This window comes from Gymnoscopelus microlampas (assembly GCF_963454915.1).
Source record: "Gymnoscopelus microlampas genome assembly, chromosome: 11".
NCBI lineage: Eukaryota > Metazoa > Chordata > Actinopteri > Myctophiformes > Myctophidae > Gymnoscopelus > Gymnoscopelus microlampas.
Genome location: NC_139948.1, coordinates 9,101,850 through 9,121,865, shown reverse-complemented (window position 1 = coordinate 9,121,865; position 20,016 = coordinate 9,101,850). Strand labels below are relative to the sequence as shown.

Here is a 20,016-nt window from a genome sequence, read left to right as displayed (position 1 = left end):
CATATCTTCAAAGATTTGCACAAATGTTCACACATTTTCAAAAATAGCAGATCTACAAGCTCATATCGCGGCACTCGGTGCCGTGCTATGAGCTTGTAGATCTGCTATTTTTGAAAAGCCACAGGTGCGTTCCCGGTCTTAATGGGTTCATTAATTCATATCATTAACATGTTAAAATCGTCGTGTTTATCCACTTATTTGGGGGCCCTCAATCAACATCACCACCAGTTCTGCCCACTTAAAAGCAACACCGCCAAACTCTCCTCAGCAAGTATTGTCCTCTGTGGGATTAATAAAGGTAGATTCTATTTCTATTTGTCTCCATTGGGTTTATAGCCTTCGGTGCACATGTTTGTTTAATTTGTTATATTTTTTTTTTTACAGTGCATGAAGGCATTGTGGATTATTTTGGGGTTGTGACTTAATAACTAAGGACAAATGTGGGTCCTCAGGCTAGTTGACCCCTGACATCAGTGGTTTTAACTGGCCGACTGTCTGACCCACTCTGTCATGTTTAGAACCATTATGGTAATTACTAGCTGGGCAAAACAATTATAATGGGAACACAAAATAGGGGGGGGATTTTTATTTTGTTTGTTATTATTATGAAAATGGAGAGTTGCTGGAAAGAACAAGAAGCCAAACAACAGCTTAGAAGGTATCACAATGTTTTAAGCGTAGTAGTATTTGTATTCAGCGTATTCAAGTTATTTGTGCCCTTTGCATGTTCATTCTGGCAAAAATTACAACAAAAATATGTACAGTAATAGACCATTGTCACAGCAGCTATATTGACATAAATAATACTGATAATACGACTGCTACTAATGATAACAATAATCATAATTACAATCATAATAATCATCATTATCATAATCATCATAATAATAATCATCATAATAATAATAATAGCATTAGTTGTGTATTACTTTCTTCACCAGTGTTATCAATGATACTAATTAAAGGCTCTGTTCCATTTCGTATTCAGTGGTTCTCAAACGTTTTAATTTCAAGGACCCCCATAACTCTGAGAGTGTAGAAATGGTTCCATGTGTACACTCTCAGAGTTACACACCCGTAAGAGGCCATTTGGAACCCCCTCAAGGAACCATGAGGGTCCCTCCCTGGACCACACTTTGAGACCCACTGGTGTTTCCAGTGAGCCAACATCAGCACCCTGACTCTGTTTGACCAGAATGGAACAGAGCCTTAATTAGTATTATTGGTAAAACCTGTTGACAGACTTTCCAGTGAGCCAACATGGCAGCACCACTCTGTTTGACCTGAGTGGAACACAAACTTACCTTAGTATCAACGGTAACAACTGTGAAGGAAGTAACATACGCAATGATTTATGTCAACATGGCTGCTGCTAAAGAGACCACTTCACCCTGTTGTCGACCTGACTTCATATAATTGGTCCTCACTGATGCTCATTATAAGATGGCACCATTTCTGTCTGAACTATATCCACAGCCCTCCTCTGAGACACAGACGGAGTAGACAGAAATGGTGCCATCTCATAATGAGCATTGGTGAGGGCCAATTATATGAAAATACAATTTTCAATTTAGGCATGTAGCAGACACTCTAAATCCGTTAAGACCGGGAACGCATCTGTGTCATTTTAAGATTTCTTTGGCTATTCAAAAATAGCAGATCTACAAGTTCCGAGTGCTACGCTATGAGCTTGTAGATCTGCAATTGAATTGTATATCTGCAATTGAAAAATCGTGAAAATATTAGCAAATCTTTGAATATATATATATTTTTAAGCGAACATTTTTAACTCAAATCTTTGCTTCTTGGGGGTCCCTGGAACAACATTTTGAGATGGGGGTCAGCGGCCAAATACATGTAATTTTGGGGGTCCTTGACATTAAAAAAAGTGTTTTCAAAAAACTGTTTAGGATTAAGAGGACATTTGTAGAATCCTCCAGAAGCAAAGATTTGAGTTAAAAATGTTCGCTTTAAAAAATATATGTATTCGAAGATTTGCACACATTTTCACGATAAAAAAAAAAAATTGCAGATCTACAAGCTCATAGATCTGCTATTTTTGAATAGGCAAAGAAATCTAAAAGTGACACAGATGCTTTCCCGGCCTTAATGGGTTAATCCTGAGTGATTTACAGTAAGCAAGGTAAACACAACGTAAATATAATATCAATAAATGATATGTACATTGAAACCATGCAAACTATGGGAAGCCAGGTCGACAAATGGCATCGGTCTAAATAACATGCTATCTAAATGACATTTTAACCTTTCCATATAATAACACTGCATGGTCGTCAAGGCTAGGAGAAGATAGGTTAAATGGGTGAAGTGGTCCTTTTGTGAAAAGAACATTATTATTTATAAATTATTATTATTAAAATAAAAATAAAAGTTTATTATTTTGTGAAAAGAGAGCCATGCCATTTTATCCTTTTTGTCCTGCACAGTACAATCCTCAGTGGTATCTATGTGTAACCCTGGGAAGAGTTAAGCAGGACTTTGATAGAAAATAACATTTCTGAATAACAAACAACCAGCCATTGTTGACAGACAACGTGTGATTTTCTCCCGGCGGTCGGTGGCAATTTTGAGGCATTTTACTTGAGTATTTCCTCATTTCAATACTTACTTACTCCTACTCCACTACATCTCAGAGAGAAATAAAATATTGCACTTTCTTGTCTATTAACAACTTCAGCCCCTTCATATTTTGTCTCTGATAATAGCCGGTCTACAACCTCACAACGTTGTGAGCTTGTAGATCTGCTATTTTCAAATGATTTCTTATTCATATTGAACTTGTGAAATGGATCATTCTGCATAATGGCTACTTTTACTTTTGTATATTCTGTATATTCTGATGCCAGTACTTTTTGTACTTTTACTCAAGTCAAAATGTTGAATACCGGACTTATTACTTGTAACGGAGCATTTCTACATTGTGGTATCGATACTTTTACTAAGTAAAAAAAATGTACTTCTTCCACCACTGTTCCTTTGTTGTCTGCCATCATATCTGTCCCTCAGGTTGTTATAAGAGGCGTCCCTGACTGTCTGTGTTCCTCTCCCGGCAAGGATAACGGCAGCTTTGTATGATGTTACTTCTGGTGTATTGAAGAAGACATCAGATAAATCTGTGCTTATCCCTGTTAGCAACTCACAGTGCTCCATGGACACCCGATTCTCTTCAAGACGCCATCGTCGCTGGACAGTACCTTTTTCCCCCTCTTTTTTATTTAACGTTCTGTTTATTGAGTTTTTGGGGGATTTTTTACATAGGCATGTACTGAAGCAAATAAACAAGGTATAAGGTAATAGTCAAGAGAATGAGTGGGTAACTTGATAAATAAATAAAGAATGAGAATAAAGATACATTGAATAAGGCATAAACAGAGAAAAAAAAACAGAAACATCTAAACAAAAGCAAACAAACAGCACACACACACACAGAAAGAAAACAACAACAACAACAACAATAAAAACACAAATACACAACCTAAAATCTCCAATAAAATCAAACAAAACAGTCCATGGTCTGGAATGCCACATAAACGCCACATTGAGTTAAGATAGGCATGGTCTTAAGGTCATTTCAGACGGGGAGCGGTTGACGCGCCATAGCAATTCATTTTCAATGAGAGGCGGGCGATTATTTATGGACGCGCGGAGAAGTTGGGGGCGGAGAGGCAACGGGGCGCGGTCCCGTGAAATTCTCGCGCTCGTTTGTGCTCACGCGGCGCAATCCCCGCTGGTCTGAGCGAGAACGCCCGCGTCAACCGCTCCCCGTCTGAAACGACCTTTTTAGAAAGCAATGTCAGTGAGGTGATAAGCAGGTATACTGTACACCAAGGGGCTGTAACTAATTTACTTGAGTACTGTAATTAAGTACATTATTTTAGTTTTTTTTTTTTTGCAAGCTGATGACTTTCTGTCCTCTACATTTGAAATAGAAATGTTGTATTTTGACTCCACAATTGATTGATTGATTGATTAATTGATAAAAAATGAAATTGCACTGAGGTACAGTCAAACATTTCCCACTCTTGGGACCGAATCTTTCAAAGAGTATATTTTGAATGAACCACTTCAGCCCCATTTCAAATAGAGTGGAAAAGTCAATCTACAAGCGTGCGTGCGTGCGTACAGCTAATTGTGCACGCTGCCAGTTGGCCAACTTAGTACCTCCACATTTCTTTTCCACATGGATCCCAGAGGAAAAAAAACACAACAACAGCTATCAAATGTTGTTGTTGTTGGGGGTCCATGCACTAATGCCTATCGTTGCTGTCGGGCAGAGACCTTTTCTCGTAAATGAATGCCCCACTTGATCATACTACAGCAGGGGTATTCAACTGGATTTGGTAGGGGGCCATAGTTAGTTAAAGTCCAAATTAGTTGAAGTTGAGGGCCACAGGACCGTGTTCGTGGTTAACCGTATGGCCGTTTGTTGTGTGCTATAGGACACAACAATTATGGTAATTATTAGGGCGTGCTTCATACTGCATTTATGCCTTTTGACGTTTGATAGGATCATTTCTGTGACAGGACTTTTATAGTTCACAGGCTTTGATTTTGATATCAAGAAAATAGGAAGTAGATATTTCAGTGTGTTCTATGAACTCCAAAATCCTCAGTGTGAAATGTAACTCTGAGAGTGTACAAAATGTGTACATAATACACTGTCAGAGTTTCAGACATGTAAATGTGGACCCCTGGTGGTCCCCGAACCTGACGTTGAGAAACAGTGAGTTACTACACTACACTCTACACTGTTTTGGTTTGTTTGTTTGTTTGTTTTCCTGGCTGGTGTCCTTTTTTTATTTTTTTTTACTGGCGTGTTACTTTTGGCTGAAACGTTGCCCAAAGGTGACTGGTTGGGGGGAGTGTGTTTGTGTGTGTGTATGTGTCTATGGATAATCTCACAAAGTCCTGGACTGATCAGCACATATTTCTTGTGCAAGATGCCAGTAGGTCAAGGGAGTACCTCCACACAATTTGTTTTCAGTTTTTTTTTATCGTCTTTGAGATATTTAACTTGAACTTTTACAGGTCAGACATCCACACGACGCCACGCCATTGTTAGACTCCTTCTTGTTTCTGTTGCTGGTGGTAGTCATGGCTAACAGTTCCCACCTGATGTCGTGCGGGAGTTCTGATTGCTCCAGACGGTGTTGAATAACAGCTTGCTTGCATAGCTTCTTCAGACTAGGACTTAATTCTATGATATACAGCAGGTCCGACTTAATGGTATCATTTTCATCTTCCTGAGATGTGTGTCTTTGTCCTTCAAAGAGGATGATACGATCTCCCACCATGGAAGAGCACATCCCAGATATCCATGGACATGGGCCTTTCCCCTTGGGCTCAACCTTCTTCCAGGAGAAGGTCTCTGGATTGAATTTCCACATATCATTGAAGGTGCGGTCCAGATTCAAGTTGATGCCACCAAATATGTACAGCTCTCCATTGTAGGAAAAGGCTGAATGACACCAGCGTGCTTCTGAAAGAAGCTGTGCAGAAGGTGTGCTGAGCCAGAAGTTGGACTCTGTATCAAACACTCTGATGTTGTTGTCAATGTATTGGTCCCCTAGGCCCCCAAATACAAACATCTTTGCCCCAATGATGGTGGCAGAGTGACAAAACGAAACAGTGCCTCCGGTGTTAATTGAAGACCAGACCGTTGTGGTGGTGTCCAACTTGTAGATGTCTTTATAGTATCTAGGCAGCATGTTGAATCCTCCATAGATATACATGACCTTCCCCAAGACACAGGCCGAGTGGAAGTGCCTCCCCTCCGGAACAGTACCAGAAACCTCGAGCTTCAACCATCTGTGGGTGTCCACATCAAATGCATAAAGCACGTTGCTGTCCACCTCCTGTTTGCAATTAAACCCACCCCAGATGTAAGTGACATGCTCTATAAGCCCAGCTGTGTGGCAACTTAGCACGGAGGGTACTTCAAGGGGACATTCTCCTCTTTCAGTTGTCACTGGAGGCAACTTCCTCCAACATAAAGACACTGTGTTGAAGACACGTACATCAATCTGGTCCATGCTGTGCAATGGTTCACCTCCAAAGGCGTACACTTTGTGTCCCACTGCAACAGCAGCATGATGAAAAGGTCCCTTTGGTGCTCCTTTGAGAGGAAAAGTCCAGCGCAACATTTCACACTACAGCACAACTGGTGATGACTTAAAAAGACTCACACGTTTTAATATAATGCAGTATTGGTGCGTGTGCTGCCCCTTATATTTGGTATAGGTACAGCAGAGGAAAAAACATTGATGACCTCATATTGACGAGGTCTTTAAATATTTAACTTTATTCATTGTGTAATTGAAGTTAATGGCTGTAATCGCGCTGAAACCTTGCCCAAGTTTGGAGACATATGTCATAGATATGTTTGTCATAGATGACAAAACTGCGACTGACGTCAGAGGCAGGTCAGTGGTCACATGAAGTCTGAGATCCACATTGGAGCCACGCCATTCCTATGTGGAATCCGGGATCCACATGATTACCTGGTTTCTGAACAGCTGTAGTGAAGACCTCATCTCCAGAACTTATTGTAATGAATAAAACATAATGTTAACCCAATCGTGTATGGTAGAGTGTGATAATACAGTATAGTGGTTAGCAGTGGATAGCAGTGGTTGGAGGTGGTCTCCCTACTCCTCCACCGAGACGCTCAGACCCTGCTGACACCTACTGGTTAAAATAGTGCTGACCGAAGCTCAGAAGCACAATCACTTGAGATTGCCTCTTTCTTGCCTGAGCGGAAGATGTTTGGTCTCTCGCACGTGAGACCAGGGTTTGAATCCTGGGCAGGACCAGTAGCGGATTTGCAGTTTTAAGCGGTTCTGAAAGTCATACTGTGTAACTTTCAGTTGGTAGAAATAATAAAAAGGTTATTGCATCGTGGCATACCAGCTGTGTGACCTCCTTTTATTGTGAACAATCTAAAATAACTTTTGCTTAATTGGAAAAAGTGTGACCTTGAAGCTATACGGTGATGAACCGGAAGCTTCTTGGTGTCACTTTTCAACAGTGTCTGTGCTGTTTGGGTCATTTGCTGAACGTGTAATTCCACCAGGCCAGTTAACCACTTACACCCCATACGTTGTTGAGCATAGTCCCTCAGGGCTCTTTACTAGTGACTTTTCTGTTTTCGCTTGACTTTAAATATTATCGCTGAAAACCTCCACATTTCATTTAAAAAAAAAACATAAATCAACACCCAAACTGCATCGTACAAGAGTGCCGCACAAAAGTAGTGAAAATAGCTGATGTACACACTCACAACGCGACGCTATGCGATGCGTTTTGAGCTTGTAGATCGTCTCTTTTCACTATTTTAATATGTTTTTGAACTGCGAATAGAACAGGGTATAGCTCAGTCAGTAGAACAGCTCTCGCCGCAAGTTCATGGGTTCGATCTCCAGGCACCACCAACTCGGCGTATGAGTAGCGCGGCTTGGGGGCGCAAGTCGTGCAGTAAATACTGGGAGCTGGTGGTAGGTGTGGCTTTCAACCTCAGCAATCCACCCCCCAGGGGTCTTTAGTGCATTCTAACAGGGATAGAATCCCGCTTTCTCGGCTCATACCAGCAACAAGCCCGTCTGACCTACTTTACTTACTTATTTACTTAATTAAAAGAATGGAACCGTTTTGGTGGACATACTAGGTTTCCACCAGAGAGCGACGTACACACACACACACGCCCACACACGCACCCACACACGCACCCACACACACGCACACGCACACACACGCACCCACACACGCACACGCGCACACGCACACGCACACGCACACACACACACACACACACACACACACACACACACACACACAGAGGGCAAAAGGAGGTGAATTGCGCCAGCAGGCCCTCATGGTCCAGTGCATCGCAGTGTGCCAGCGTCATGCCATGGTACTGTAAGGTGTTCTGGCCGTACGCGGGCCTCGTGTCCATCAGGTCCCCCCAGAGCGAGCCGTTTAAAACAGATCTGGGTCACAGTGGGATCCCCCCATCCATCCGTCTGCCCCGCGGACACACTCGGAAATCAGTGGTGGAAAGTAACTAGGTGCATTTACTTAAGTACTGTACTTAACACATCGGGTGCCGAACACGGTCTGAACCGTGTGTTTACATAGTAGCGCTTCCGCCGCTTCGGTGCCGAACACGGTCTGAACCGTGAGTTTAGTCTTTTTGTTTTTTTCGTTTTTCTCCGCGCGGGCGGGGCTAGAGCAGCCCTGGGAGCACCCATTGTAATCCTGCGAAGCAAGTGCCAGATCGCTCACCGGAAACAAACTTTTTTTCCCCATCCACTTCCTGTCTATTTCCTACTTTGAAACGCCTATATCTCCGAATCTGTTTCCTGTGGGGAAAACCGGTCATGCGCGATGCGCGATCCCCCCCCGTTGTAACTCGCCAGGGAAATGTTATGGTTCCAGGCTGTAGTCAGACTCATGGCACAACATGAATCGATGCTTTTTTTTGCGTGGATTTGCTTGTAACGCACGTGGAAGCTTTAAACAGCAAAGCGCAGTCAATGGGGAGAATGCTGGCACCCATGGTAAGTTGTTATGAAAAAATGCTGGCACCCGATGTGTTAAGTACAGTTTTGAGGTGTTTGTGCTTTGCTTGAGTATTTCCACTTTCCAATACTTTTACTTCTACTCCATTACATCTCGGATCCAAATATTTTACTTTTGTTCCGCTAAATTTGTTTGAAAACTTAAGTTACTAGTTACTTTGCAGATATAAATGATTACATTACAAAACATGCATTAACCACTTTAGTCCTATTTTATACCTAGGCTAGATCTACAAGCTCACAACGAACGTTGTGAGCGTGTAGATCTCCTATTTTCAAACATTTCAGTACGGTTTCTTTTGGTACTTTAAGTACATTTTGATACCAATACTTTTTGTTCTTTTACTCAAGTCACAAATTGTGAAAAGCGCGCGCGCGCGTGCTTTTCACCCCCTTTTCTTCATGTAGTCGCCAATTGATTCCTCCCCACACACATCTGTGTGTGTTGTCACTGCTGTTATATCCTACTGACTCACCTACCAGTGAGGATCCCCCATTCAAAACATGCATTAACCACTTAAGTCCTGTTTTGTACTTCGGCTATTCGAAAACAGCTGATCTATGCAAGCTCAAACGTGACCATTTGAACACGTTTGTCGTTTTGCTGTTTCCGTTCTCTGGAACAACGCATTTTGAGATGGGGGTCCGCGGCCAAATACATATCATTTTGGGGGTCCTTGACATAGAAAAGTTGGAGCACCAGTGATTTAGCAACATACTGTCAGGATTTAGATACATTTTAAATCATGAAGCAAAGATTTGAGTAAAAAGAAATATATACAATTTTCACGATTTAAAAAAAAATAGCAGATCTACAAGCTCATATATCAAGCTTGTATATATGCCATTTTTTGAATGGCCAAATAAATCTTAACATGACACAGATGCGTTCCCGGTCTTAACGGGTTAAACATCAGGGAGTCATGCGGCGTGTGATGCTATGCGTAGACATGCGTGAGGGCGGACAGCTACAAGTGCCGTCGAGTCCCATTTGCCGTTCCGCTCGTGCCAATTCCTCCTCCTCCTCCTCCTTATCATCATCTGGAGGGTCAAGCGGCCCACAGTCACGAGCCAGTCGCGCCAGCCCACATCACTTGACTGCTCTCCAATGAACCCATTCAGACCAGGAACGCAACTGTGTCTGTAATAGAGCGTCTTGACGTGAAAGAACAGCTACTGATTAGGAACATTATTTGCACCTGTGCTGATTACAGATATCCCCTGCACCTGTTAAAAGCCTTTGAAGTGTGCTGTCTGGTCACCAGTATATTTCGGTGTCATTTTAAGATTTCTTTGGCCATTCATAGCAGATTTACAAGCTCACAGCGTGTGTGTGTGTGTGTGTGTGTGTGTGTGTGTGTGTGTGTGTGTGTGAAAATATATATATTTTTAAAAACGGCCCAGCGGCCCACCGGGCATTTGCCCGGTACGCCAAATGGCCAGTCCGCCGCTGGTGTGAGAACTACTGACTTAGAAGGCATTTTGTAGAATCGGCCTCAGGTCTTAAAGGGTATAGTTTGGAAATTGTTTAAGGTTGTCGTTTATTTGGTATAAATCTGCTTTCCCAACCCTAAGTGCACAGATATGTTCACTGCATGCAGTTTTCTGGAACCTCTATTAATTGATCCCTTGGATAAACATGCATGACTGGGAAAAATGTAATATCAGCTAGTTCTGTATTACAAGAAACAGACCCTACTTTCCAATGTGAAATATTTATAACAGAATGCTATCGATGTTAAATATTGATTAGCAGTCTTAGCCCAGATATGCAACAGAATAATACAGTGGATTTCTTGAGCCAACCAAAGTTAATCCCAACTGCACAGTGCTGCTGACTTAACCTGACTCCGCCAGATGGAAGAAGCTTGCGTCACATTTCTTTCACAGGCTTACTTCCATCTGGGACCTCGGTAGCACAATCGATGACGGGGCGATCCCTTTTTTTCAAGCTACTTGGCAGGTGATTGGATGGGGCCGTCTGTCTATCACCGTCTATCAACCAATCATATCGACGCGTCTACATGGCGTATAGTAGCTGCGCCAGCAGTAGTTATTTTGTATACTATTCAACCGTGATGAATTGTGAAAGAACGCCAACGCAATAAGCGCTTCTCGACGGCGTCACAACCCGTCTCACCGAGATCCCGCCCCTAGCAGCCGCTGATTGGTTCGCACGCGCAGCGGTGTGGAGTAGCCCTACCCTCTGAGCGAGCCCAGATGGAGGCTGGATTGTGAACATGTGAAACGCAATACCGCCCCCCATCTGGCGGAGTCAGGTTACTGCTGACTTCCCCCAGATAAATCTTGCTAATAGCGAGTCATTTTCACGCTCGCAAGTGTTTTTTTACTCAGAGTTTACAGAATTGATTAATAATCAGAAATGAAATGTTGACCAACTTCCCCAGCATAGAACCTGTCACATCACCACAAGTCACGTTTGATGATAGAAACTCTGACAAAACAACAGCCCTGTCTCACTCAAATGAGCATGTCTGAAGAAGTTAGTCTCTCCTGACGTGGATGAATGTCCCGCATTGTTGTGTCTAAAACTTGAACACGATGATAGATGAAGATATTCAAATGCAAATAGGCAACCGTTGGCAAACAATGCTCTGAGTCCTGTCGTTGAGGGAAAGCCGGGCACTTTTTTGGAGAGATTGAGCGATAGAATATTTTGTTACTTGAGGTAACGTTGCTGTTAAGTGATGGAGAGCTCAATTTGTAAAGCTGTGTTGCAAATCTTTCTTTATTTTTTTTTACAGCAAAATAATATTGTCACCGCAGAATCAATTTCCAATAGCTCAAGTTGGCCATTAAGGCCCTGACAGATAGATAGAGCATCAACAGCCCTTGCGTCAACGGCGGCCTGCTTCAAGACAGGCCACGTGTTCACATCAAAGGTGGGATAATTTGGAGCATCAAAATGTCTCTGCTGTGTCTAGCCTATATTCGGCTGCATCCCAATTATTGTTGAACTGCAACGACCCGAATGATATGAGGGATGTACCAGAACACGTGCGTGTGCTGGGACTGTTGTGTTCAGTGTTGCCATGTCTGCGTATTAAGCAACTTTGGGCTTCTTTGACTGTAAAGTTGCTTGTAAATATTGGTAGTTGAGGGTTGCGTTTTTTTTTGTGGGCTTGTTTCTAAAGTGTAGTTGTTTATTTGAGCTTGCTTCAAAATGTTTTCATTATTATTTAAACCAGTGGTTCTCAAATATTTTCATGTCATGGACCCCCAAATTAATTATGTACGTCCCCTAACCCCCATCTGAAAATGTTTTGTGCCAGGGAGCCCCGTACCAGATGTGTGTTGTTAGAATGTTTCAAAAATCTTCCAAATATTCCACATATTCCTTATGTGGCCTATAGCCAGGGGTGCACATAACTGGTGCGCAGGTGCGCACCAGTTATGTGATTGTGTGAGTGTCTCGCATCGCCTCGCATCGCCTCGCATTGCCTCGCTGCGTGCACGCAGCCAGCAGCGGCTGTTAGAGGCAATCATCACCGATGATGAACGCACCGTAATGATGCAAAATCCCAATCTGGCGGATAAAAGCAGCGCAGCACAGGGCACCAACCTTGGGGGGTTCACCAAACGGCGTAGAGAAAAAAAAACGGCGAAAATCGACGGAATTTGGTGCGCACCAAGTCACATCTCCAGGTGCTCTTCTGAGTACTAGACCTAAAAAGTTATGTGCACCCCTGCCTATAACAGTCGCTTCTTGTGGGCTTGTTTTCCTAGACCTGGTTGCCTATTTCTCTCACAATATCTGGCAACACTGGTTACGTACCTCTGTCGTTCCATTCACTGTCTCTCTTTCTCTCTCTCCGTTCTGCCTCTGACTCTTGAACGTGAAACTTGAACTTGTAACATTTTCCGGGATATGACCTTTAACCCTGAATAAAACATAATTTTGTCCAATCTGTATGGTAGAGTATGTTAAAAGAGTAGTCCACCCAACAAATGACTTATTTTCTATCAATAGACCTCATGAAGCCTTGAATTCATGGCAAGCTTCTTTTGTTTTTGTCGCATTCCTAAGCCAATAATTTTAGTCTCCTATTGACTGATGACCCGTCATCAAATTATTGGCTTAGGAATGCGGCAAAAACAAAAATCTCCATGAATTCATGTTTTGGGTGAACTACAGTCCTTTAATACAATATAACTTATACAATTGGGGTAGTTGTATTTTGTCTCCCTGCTCTTCTATTGAGACATTTAGATTGTGTTAAAGGTCACGTCTCACCTAGACACAGGATCTGACACAAACTTTGAACTGATGGTCAAGATTCAATGTATCCCTTGAGCCAGCAGACCAGCTCTATTAGCTCAATGGTAAAAATGTCAGCACTTGTGCATTAAATCGTGTTCAAATCCGGGGTAGAAGAGGAAAGTAACATAGTGCAGGTTTAATAAAAGAAAAGAAAACGTTTCACATTGCAATACAAGTTTGAACTGGTCAATGCCAAGGCTTGACGCAATATGCAGCATTGTGTTTTTTGGTGGTCTGTGCTGTGTGCCAAAAATAGAACTGTGCCCTGAAACAGGCATCAACAGGTTTTTAACACGTCCACTTGGTGCCTCCAGAGTCTCCACAGCCGTTCTAAACAATGGCCTTGGCTTGTTAGATGACGCCAGCCTTCTGACACTTTGGATTAGCATCAAGTGCATACTTGCTTCTGTGTTTGCATCTACAAAGTCAACAGTACAATCCATTACTTCAATGAATCAACAGTGGACTGTGACTTTGGTCACGGTCTCAGAGAAGAGTCACACGCACACACGCACGCACGCACGCACACACACACACACACACACACACACACACACACACACACCCACCAGTGGTTTTCAAAGTCCCACCCACCCACCCACCCACCAGTGGTTTTCAAAGTGCGGGCGCCAGGGGCCGTTGACCAGTTGGAAAGGAAAGGAAAAAAAGAAGAAAAAAATCATAAAAGATATATGATATAATATTTATTTAATTCAATTCAATTCAAAAGTTTATTGTGCCAGTTTAATCAATGTCAACCCATTTTGAGCATGTTATTGTCTGCGGTGCATTTTGAGACTAGTGTAATGAACGATCAATCGATTGTGTTCCGGCTTTTATCAATGGAACTAACATGTATCATGTATACTTTCAATTGCTATTTATCGGTATCACAATGAATACTTTTTTGGGGTCCCACTTGCGATAACCTGACGGCCCACCAGTGGGCCGCGGCCCTCGGGTTGGGAATCGCTGCCGTGGACATTTAGTGCAGCCGGACCGGTTGATACTGCCCTGCCCCATCAACCAGGAAGACACATTATGTCACATAATTGCACAAGATTGCAGGAAATGTCATGTGCAGAACTCATAGCGAAGCCTCTCTTTGACATCAAGGTTGAGGATGATTACGGCAAAGTGTCGACACGTGACGATCTACAAGCTCACAACGCCTTGCAAAGTGAGGCCGTTGGGAGCTTATAGATCTGCTATTTTCACAATATTTATCTGTGGGAACTGAGTCAAACTAAATGTAATGCCTCCTACAATTCCAAGTGCTTGTGAGGGTGGGGAAAGTAAAGTCCACGCAGAGGAACAGATTCACATGAAGGGATGGAAAGAAGTCCGCTTCAAGTGTTCCAGTTGACAGGCCAGCCTGGTGATAGCCGCTATTAGCCGGTCAGGCCTTGTTCAACAGTGTTAATAGGCTCTATGCACAGCAGCCATATTGTGAAGACATTCACAGGTGTTCCCAATGATACTAATGAAGGCTCCGTTCCATACTGGTCAAACAGAGTCATGGTGCTGATATTGTGCATGTTGGCTCACTGGAATACACTCTGTTACGCCAGTGGGTCTAAAATTGGGGTCCCTCATGGTTCCTTAAAGGACAACTTTGGTTTTTTACAACCAATGTTTATGTTTTAGATTGTAATTAAAGTAAATAAAAGATGAGTGTTAAAAATTTTAAATTTACTGCTTTCTATAGTTTTAGCAATTTTCACAATCTTTTTTACAGTGTTTTCACAGTGGGCGGGGGCATTCTGTCCGGTGGCTAAATATGTATTTTTTTAACACAACAACCCAGCGTTTTCTTTATTATTATTTACAGTAGCTCTTCTAGCCCCCAATAACTCACATCTGGCCATCTCAGACAGCCGGACCTTTTTTATTGTGTAAAAAAGGCATATTTAGCCACCGGACAGAATGCCCCCGCCCACTGTAAAAAATATCGCAAAAAATGCTAAAACTATAGAAAGCAGTAAATGAAAAAAAAATTACACTCATCATTTATTTACTTTAATTACAAGCTAAAATATAAACCTTGGTTGTAAAAAAACAAAGTTGTCCTTTAAGGGGTTTCCAAATGGCCCCTTACGGGTGTGTAATTCTGAGAGTGTACAAATGGAACCAAATGGACCCGTAAGGGTCCATTTGGTTCCATTTGTACACTCTCAGAGTTATGGGGGTCGTGGAAATTGAAAAATCTGAGAACCACTGTGCGACACTAAATAGAACAGAGCCTTCATTAGTATCATTGGTAACACCTGTGAAGGAAGTGATAATATGGCTGCTGTGTATAGAGCCTATTGTTGCCCGGCGGAAGCTGTCAGGAAATCTGGTGGTGCCTGGCCGTTGTCGTTGTAGGGCTGTGGCTTTTTCTGGGCTGCGGTGGTGTCTGTCCTTGATGATGCATTAAGCTTTTACTACACATCACTTCTTGTCCAGCTCCAGGGAGGGAGGGGAGCACCCCTCCTTCGTCGTAATGCGCTCGGCCGGCCGCATCACTCGCTGTACAGGTTCGCTGTATAGTTTCCATACCAGGCAGTGACACATATCTAGTGTCTCTAAATGGGGGGAAAAGTATCTTTCCTGACAAAAACACATTGAGCAACATGGATAATGGCAGCCGTCAGCTTATAGGTGTAAAGTTTACTCAAAACAATCTTTTTGGACCTGACTAAATGAATCTAATGATTATTTCATGATCTAATTTGTGTTGCGTGTAATACCTTTTTACAAGCTTTGTGTTATTATTATTATTATTATTATTTGTCGACATGAAAATGTTATCACTGTGAGGTGTAACCCAATGTGTTGTTCTCACAACAGGTAACCCCCAACAGGACTACCAGCGTAGTCACATGGACCTCACAGCCCTCACACCCAAAATAGGTAAGTACAGTAGAAACAGTAATAAGCGATAATAACTAATTTATTATTATTAATAATAATAATAATAATAGTAATAATATTATTATTATTACCCTTATTATTACCTTTATTATTATTGGTAGTAGTAGTAGTAGTAGTATTATTAGTATTATTATTAGTATTATCCATTGCTCTTAATGGCTGGCTGCATAATGCAAGGGTGAATGTGGTACAGCAATGTGTGAACTTACAGTATGTGGTACAATCAGGGCTGGATTTGCTGGGTGTCTGTGGGTTTTTATAAATATTGAACCAATGATAAGTATTAACAAGAGCTTGTGACAAAATTGGATCCATCGGAACACAAGTTATATATTTTTTCATTTCCTGAAAAGTTTTGGTTTACAAAAGACAGCTACGATACATTCCTCATAGCCAGGCTGCAGATGGCTTTCAAGTGTCCTATTTGTAAGGAAGATTCAATGACGCCCATTGGATTGTTAAGCAGCGATTGTTGATGTCGGGCAGAAAACCTCTTATATCCATTTTTCTTTGTAAATTAACACCCTAATTGATCAACGTCATCTTGCTAAACTAATGGCCTAAGTCATGTTTTGAGGAAAATTATATTTTCTTGCCTAAGTCAGCTCCTCACGACACTGGCCACCACTGGTAAAATCGCCTATCTCCTAATTGAAAAGGATCATGCTGTTCACTCCCCTTTTAGTATAATGGCCTAACTATAGTGTGACTTAGGCCAAAATAGGCATTTTGTTTTGGCCTAAGTCACATGGTTTTGTGACTTAGGCCCCAAAAATTGCCAATAAATGGCCTAAATCAGTGAATCATTTGACCTAATTCAGGTTTAATCCTATTTAAACCTATTTAAATCTCTAATGTTACATAACTGACAGACAGTGTTGTATTTATTTTAATATTTAATATAATGTGTTATAAATGTTTTGAGTGAAATGATTAAGACATATCATATAGTTTAGTTTCGGATCAGTTTTTTATTTGTTATGAAAAACTGAAAAAAATGACTTAGGCCATTTTATTTAGCAAGGTGACGTCATACTACAACGTCACACAAAGGCATCAAAAGTGGCAGATCTACAAGCTCGAAACGCGGCGCGAAGCGACGCGTTTCGAGCTTGTAGATCTGCTACTTTTGATGCTTTTGAATTTGAATCCTGAAAAGTAACACTTTTGGACATGTGAGGTTTCCACCCGACAGAGACGATATATGAACCATGTACAAGTGGGAAGCCGGCCAATAAGATGCCGTTTCCCCGATATTATCTGAATGTAATTATAGACCATTTAGAATAGCCAAGGACAAAAGTATTCATCACAACGGGAAATTAAAACCAGTGGTGGAAGAAGTACTTTTACTTGAATAAAAGTATCTATACCACAATATAAAACTACGCAGTTACAAGTAAAAAAAAAGACCTGTGTTCAACGTTTTACTTGAGCAAAAGTATTGGCGTCAAAGTACTGTATACTTAAAGTAGCAAAGTAAGAGTGCTCGCATTTTTCAAAATCAATGCGTTGTGCGCCTGTAGATGAAATCGGTTGTATAATCTGCAAAGTAACTAGTAACTAAACCTGTCAAACTATTTTAGTGGAGTAAAAAAGTACACATTTTGCCTCTAAAAATGATTTGAAACGATTTAGTTAAGTAAAAGTACCTAAAATTGTACTCAAGTACAGTACTTGACTAAATGTGCACAGCTATTTCCAACACTGATTAAATCCAGACATAAAGATAAAGCAGGCCTTGAAGGAATAGAAAAACAAAATGTGCGATAATCAAAGAATCATCTGAGCGCGGTTTGCAGAAGTTATTGAAAAAGCAATTACTGTCATTAGAACCATATCTGTTTGATCCAAATGTCATTTTGCATGAAAGGAGAGAGGAGCTATAGCACTCAATGTGTTTTTCCCTCAGTGGACGAGCGGTACGTCTAAACCAGTAAAGGTTTTGTGCCAGGGACCCCCACAGGAGGAGAAAAAAAAAATCTAAATTACATATTTTTCAAAAAAATAAATAATAATAATTAGTATAAATGGATAAAGTGGTTGAAATGAGGCTGATGATATGTTAACTATTTGCTGGGGGCCCCCTGATCAAAATAATCCAATTCCAATTTGATGAATTGAAGTTAATAAGAAGCCGATGTAAAACTATATAAAAATATTTATAAACTCCAACTGTGTGTGTGTGTGTGTGTGTGTGTGTGTGTGTGTGTGTGTGTGTGTGTGTGTGTGTGTGTGTGTGTGCGTGCGTGCGTGCGTGCGTGCGTGCGTGCGTGCGTGCGTGCGTGCGTGCGTGCGTGCGTGCGTGCGTGCGTGCGTGCGTGTGTGTGTGTTATAAACCTTTGCAATGCTAGTAACCGTGCTGTTGCAGTGGGGGAAAGTATAGTTACCCAAGTACTGTAGTACTTAAGTGCAATTTTGAGGTGTGTTTACATTATTTGAGTATTTCCATTGTTCGATAATTTCTATTTCTATTCCATTACATCTCAGAGGCAAATCTTGAACTTTTTTACTTGACTACTATTATTTGAAAACTTTATTTACAAGTAACTTTGTAGATTTAGATTATTATTATTACAAAACATGCATTAACCACCAGATGTACTGAGGTAGAAGTATAAAGTATTGAAAAATGGACATACAGTACTCAAGTAAAATAAAAGTACAGCAAAATTGTTCTTAAGTACAGTACTCGAGTAAATGTACTTAGTTTATTTCCACCACTGAACATATTTGTGTGTGTTTGTGGGCGTGTGCGCGTGCGCGTGTGTCATTGATCCTTTCTTTCTGGCTTGGATTGGTTAGCCCACAGGCAAATGAGACACGAGGGTAAGTAATACACATAGCTACACCTTGGTGTATATGTGTATCTGTTCTTCTCACTCTCTCACATTTCCCGCTCACATGTGTTGTGAATAAATGTCGCCGTTATAGAGTGAGACAGCGCGATTGTACATGTGTTGTGAATAAATGTTGCTGTTATAGAGTGAGACAGCGCGGTTGTACATGTGTTGTGAATAAATGTTGCTGTTATAGGGTGAGACAGCGCGGTTGTACGTGTGTTGTGAATAGAAGCTGTCGTTATAGAGTGAAACAGCGCAATTATACATGTGTTGTGAATAGATGTTGTTGTTGAGTGACAGCGCAAATTGTACGCTGGGGGTCAAGGCTGGCCGATCTTCTGTCCATCTCTTTCCCCGTCCAACAGTTAATGGAACTAATCGATTTCATCGATAATCAATAATTTAACAAAATAATTGATTATTAATCGATCCCTAGTTTGGGCGTGTCATTGTAGGCAAAAAGCTTCCAAAATATATGTAGCCTATATGTGAAAAGTGAAAGCAGCAGATCTACAACAGCGTGTTGCGATGCTTGTAGATCAGCTTCTTCTCTTTTTGCACCACATCATTGTGTGAGTGTTGATTTTCATTCAACATGCACTGATGTTAGACACAACAGAAACCTTGTAGTGTCAAATGCCCATACATGGAGATTTTCAACATGCACTGCTGTCAGGCACAACAGAGGGGCCCCGCTGAATGCAACAACACCGATTTGTCGGTCGGATCGACGGTGCAACATAGGTGTGAGGGTCGCGTAGCAGCCCGAACCTCTAGTATATTTAAATTGCCATGTTGGCTGACGGTGGACGTGGTGGGAGGACGTCACAAACATGCCCATATGGAGACCGCTTTAAAGCTTGTAGATGTGGCTGTTTTCAAAGTATATAAATCAGGCTTTATTCCCCTTTCTTTCTCTACACATGTGGTATGTTTCAAACTCAAAAACGCTGAAGCGCTGCAAGTTGTCAACTTCTGTCGGATAAAATCTCTGGAAACAAAAAAAACGAAACAAAAAACAAGCACACTACCTCCTGTTTCCTTTCCTCCCACTGCACTGCGAACGTCACCCCATCCACACTGCGTTCTGTGGCCCTGTCCCGCTTCCCGCAGGAGTCTCCCAACCCTATTTTAAGCCTCCCACCATGACTAGTGAGATGATATACAGTGCGTTCCACATACAGTGGCCCGCAGGAGGTTCCGGCCGGGCACAGACCTGCGGTACAGACCTAAATGCAGTGACGGCCGTGTCACTGGGGAGTGGACTATGCCATTCCTGGAACAGCTTTGAATGGGACTTTGGTGACACCATAGCTTTTCCTCAAGCGCCACCCTTAAGCCACAATGTCCAATTGCGCCCCGTGCGTCCTACCGGCCA

The 20,016-nt window shown here is 41.8% G+C and overlaps 1 protein-coding gene across 1 annotated transcript in view; it reads left to right on the top strand.

The window, feature by feature from the left end:
* LOC311054548 (shisa family member 6) overlaps positions 1 to 20,016 on the top strand; it is a gene marked incomplete at both ends in the record, with an annotated part of 150,821 nt that overhangs the window by 117,811 nt on the left and 12,994 nt on the right. Inside the window, 2 exons of the mRNA XM_084070559.1 lie at positions 15,712 to 15,774; positions 18,601 to 18,624. Of these exons, the coding sequence (XP_083926685.1) occupies positions 15,712 to 15,774; positions 18,601 to 18,624 (87 nt within the window). The remainder of the gene's footprint in view (positions 1 to 15,711; positions 15,775 to 18,600; positions 18,625 to 20,016) is intronic.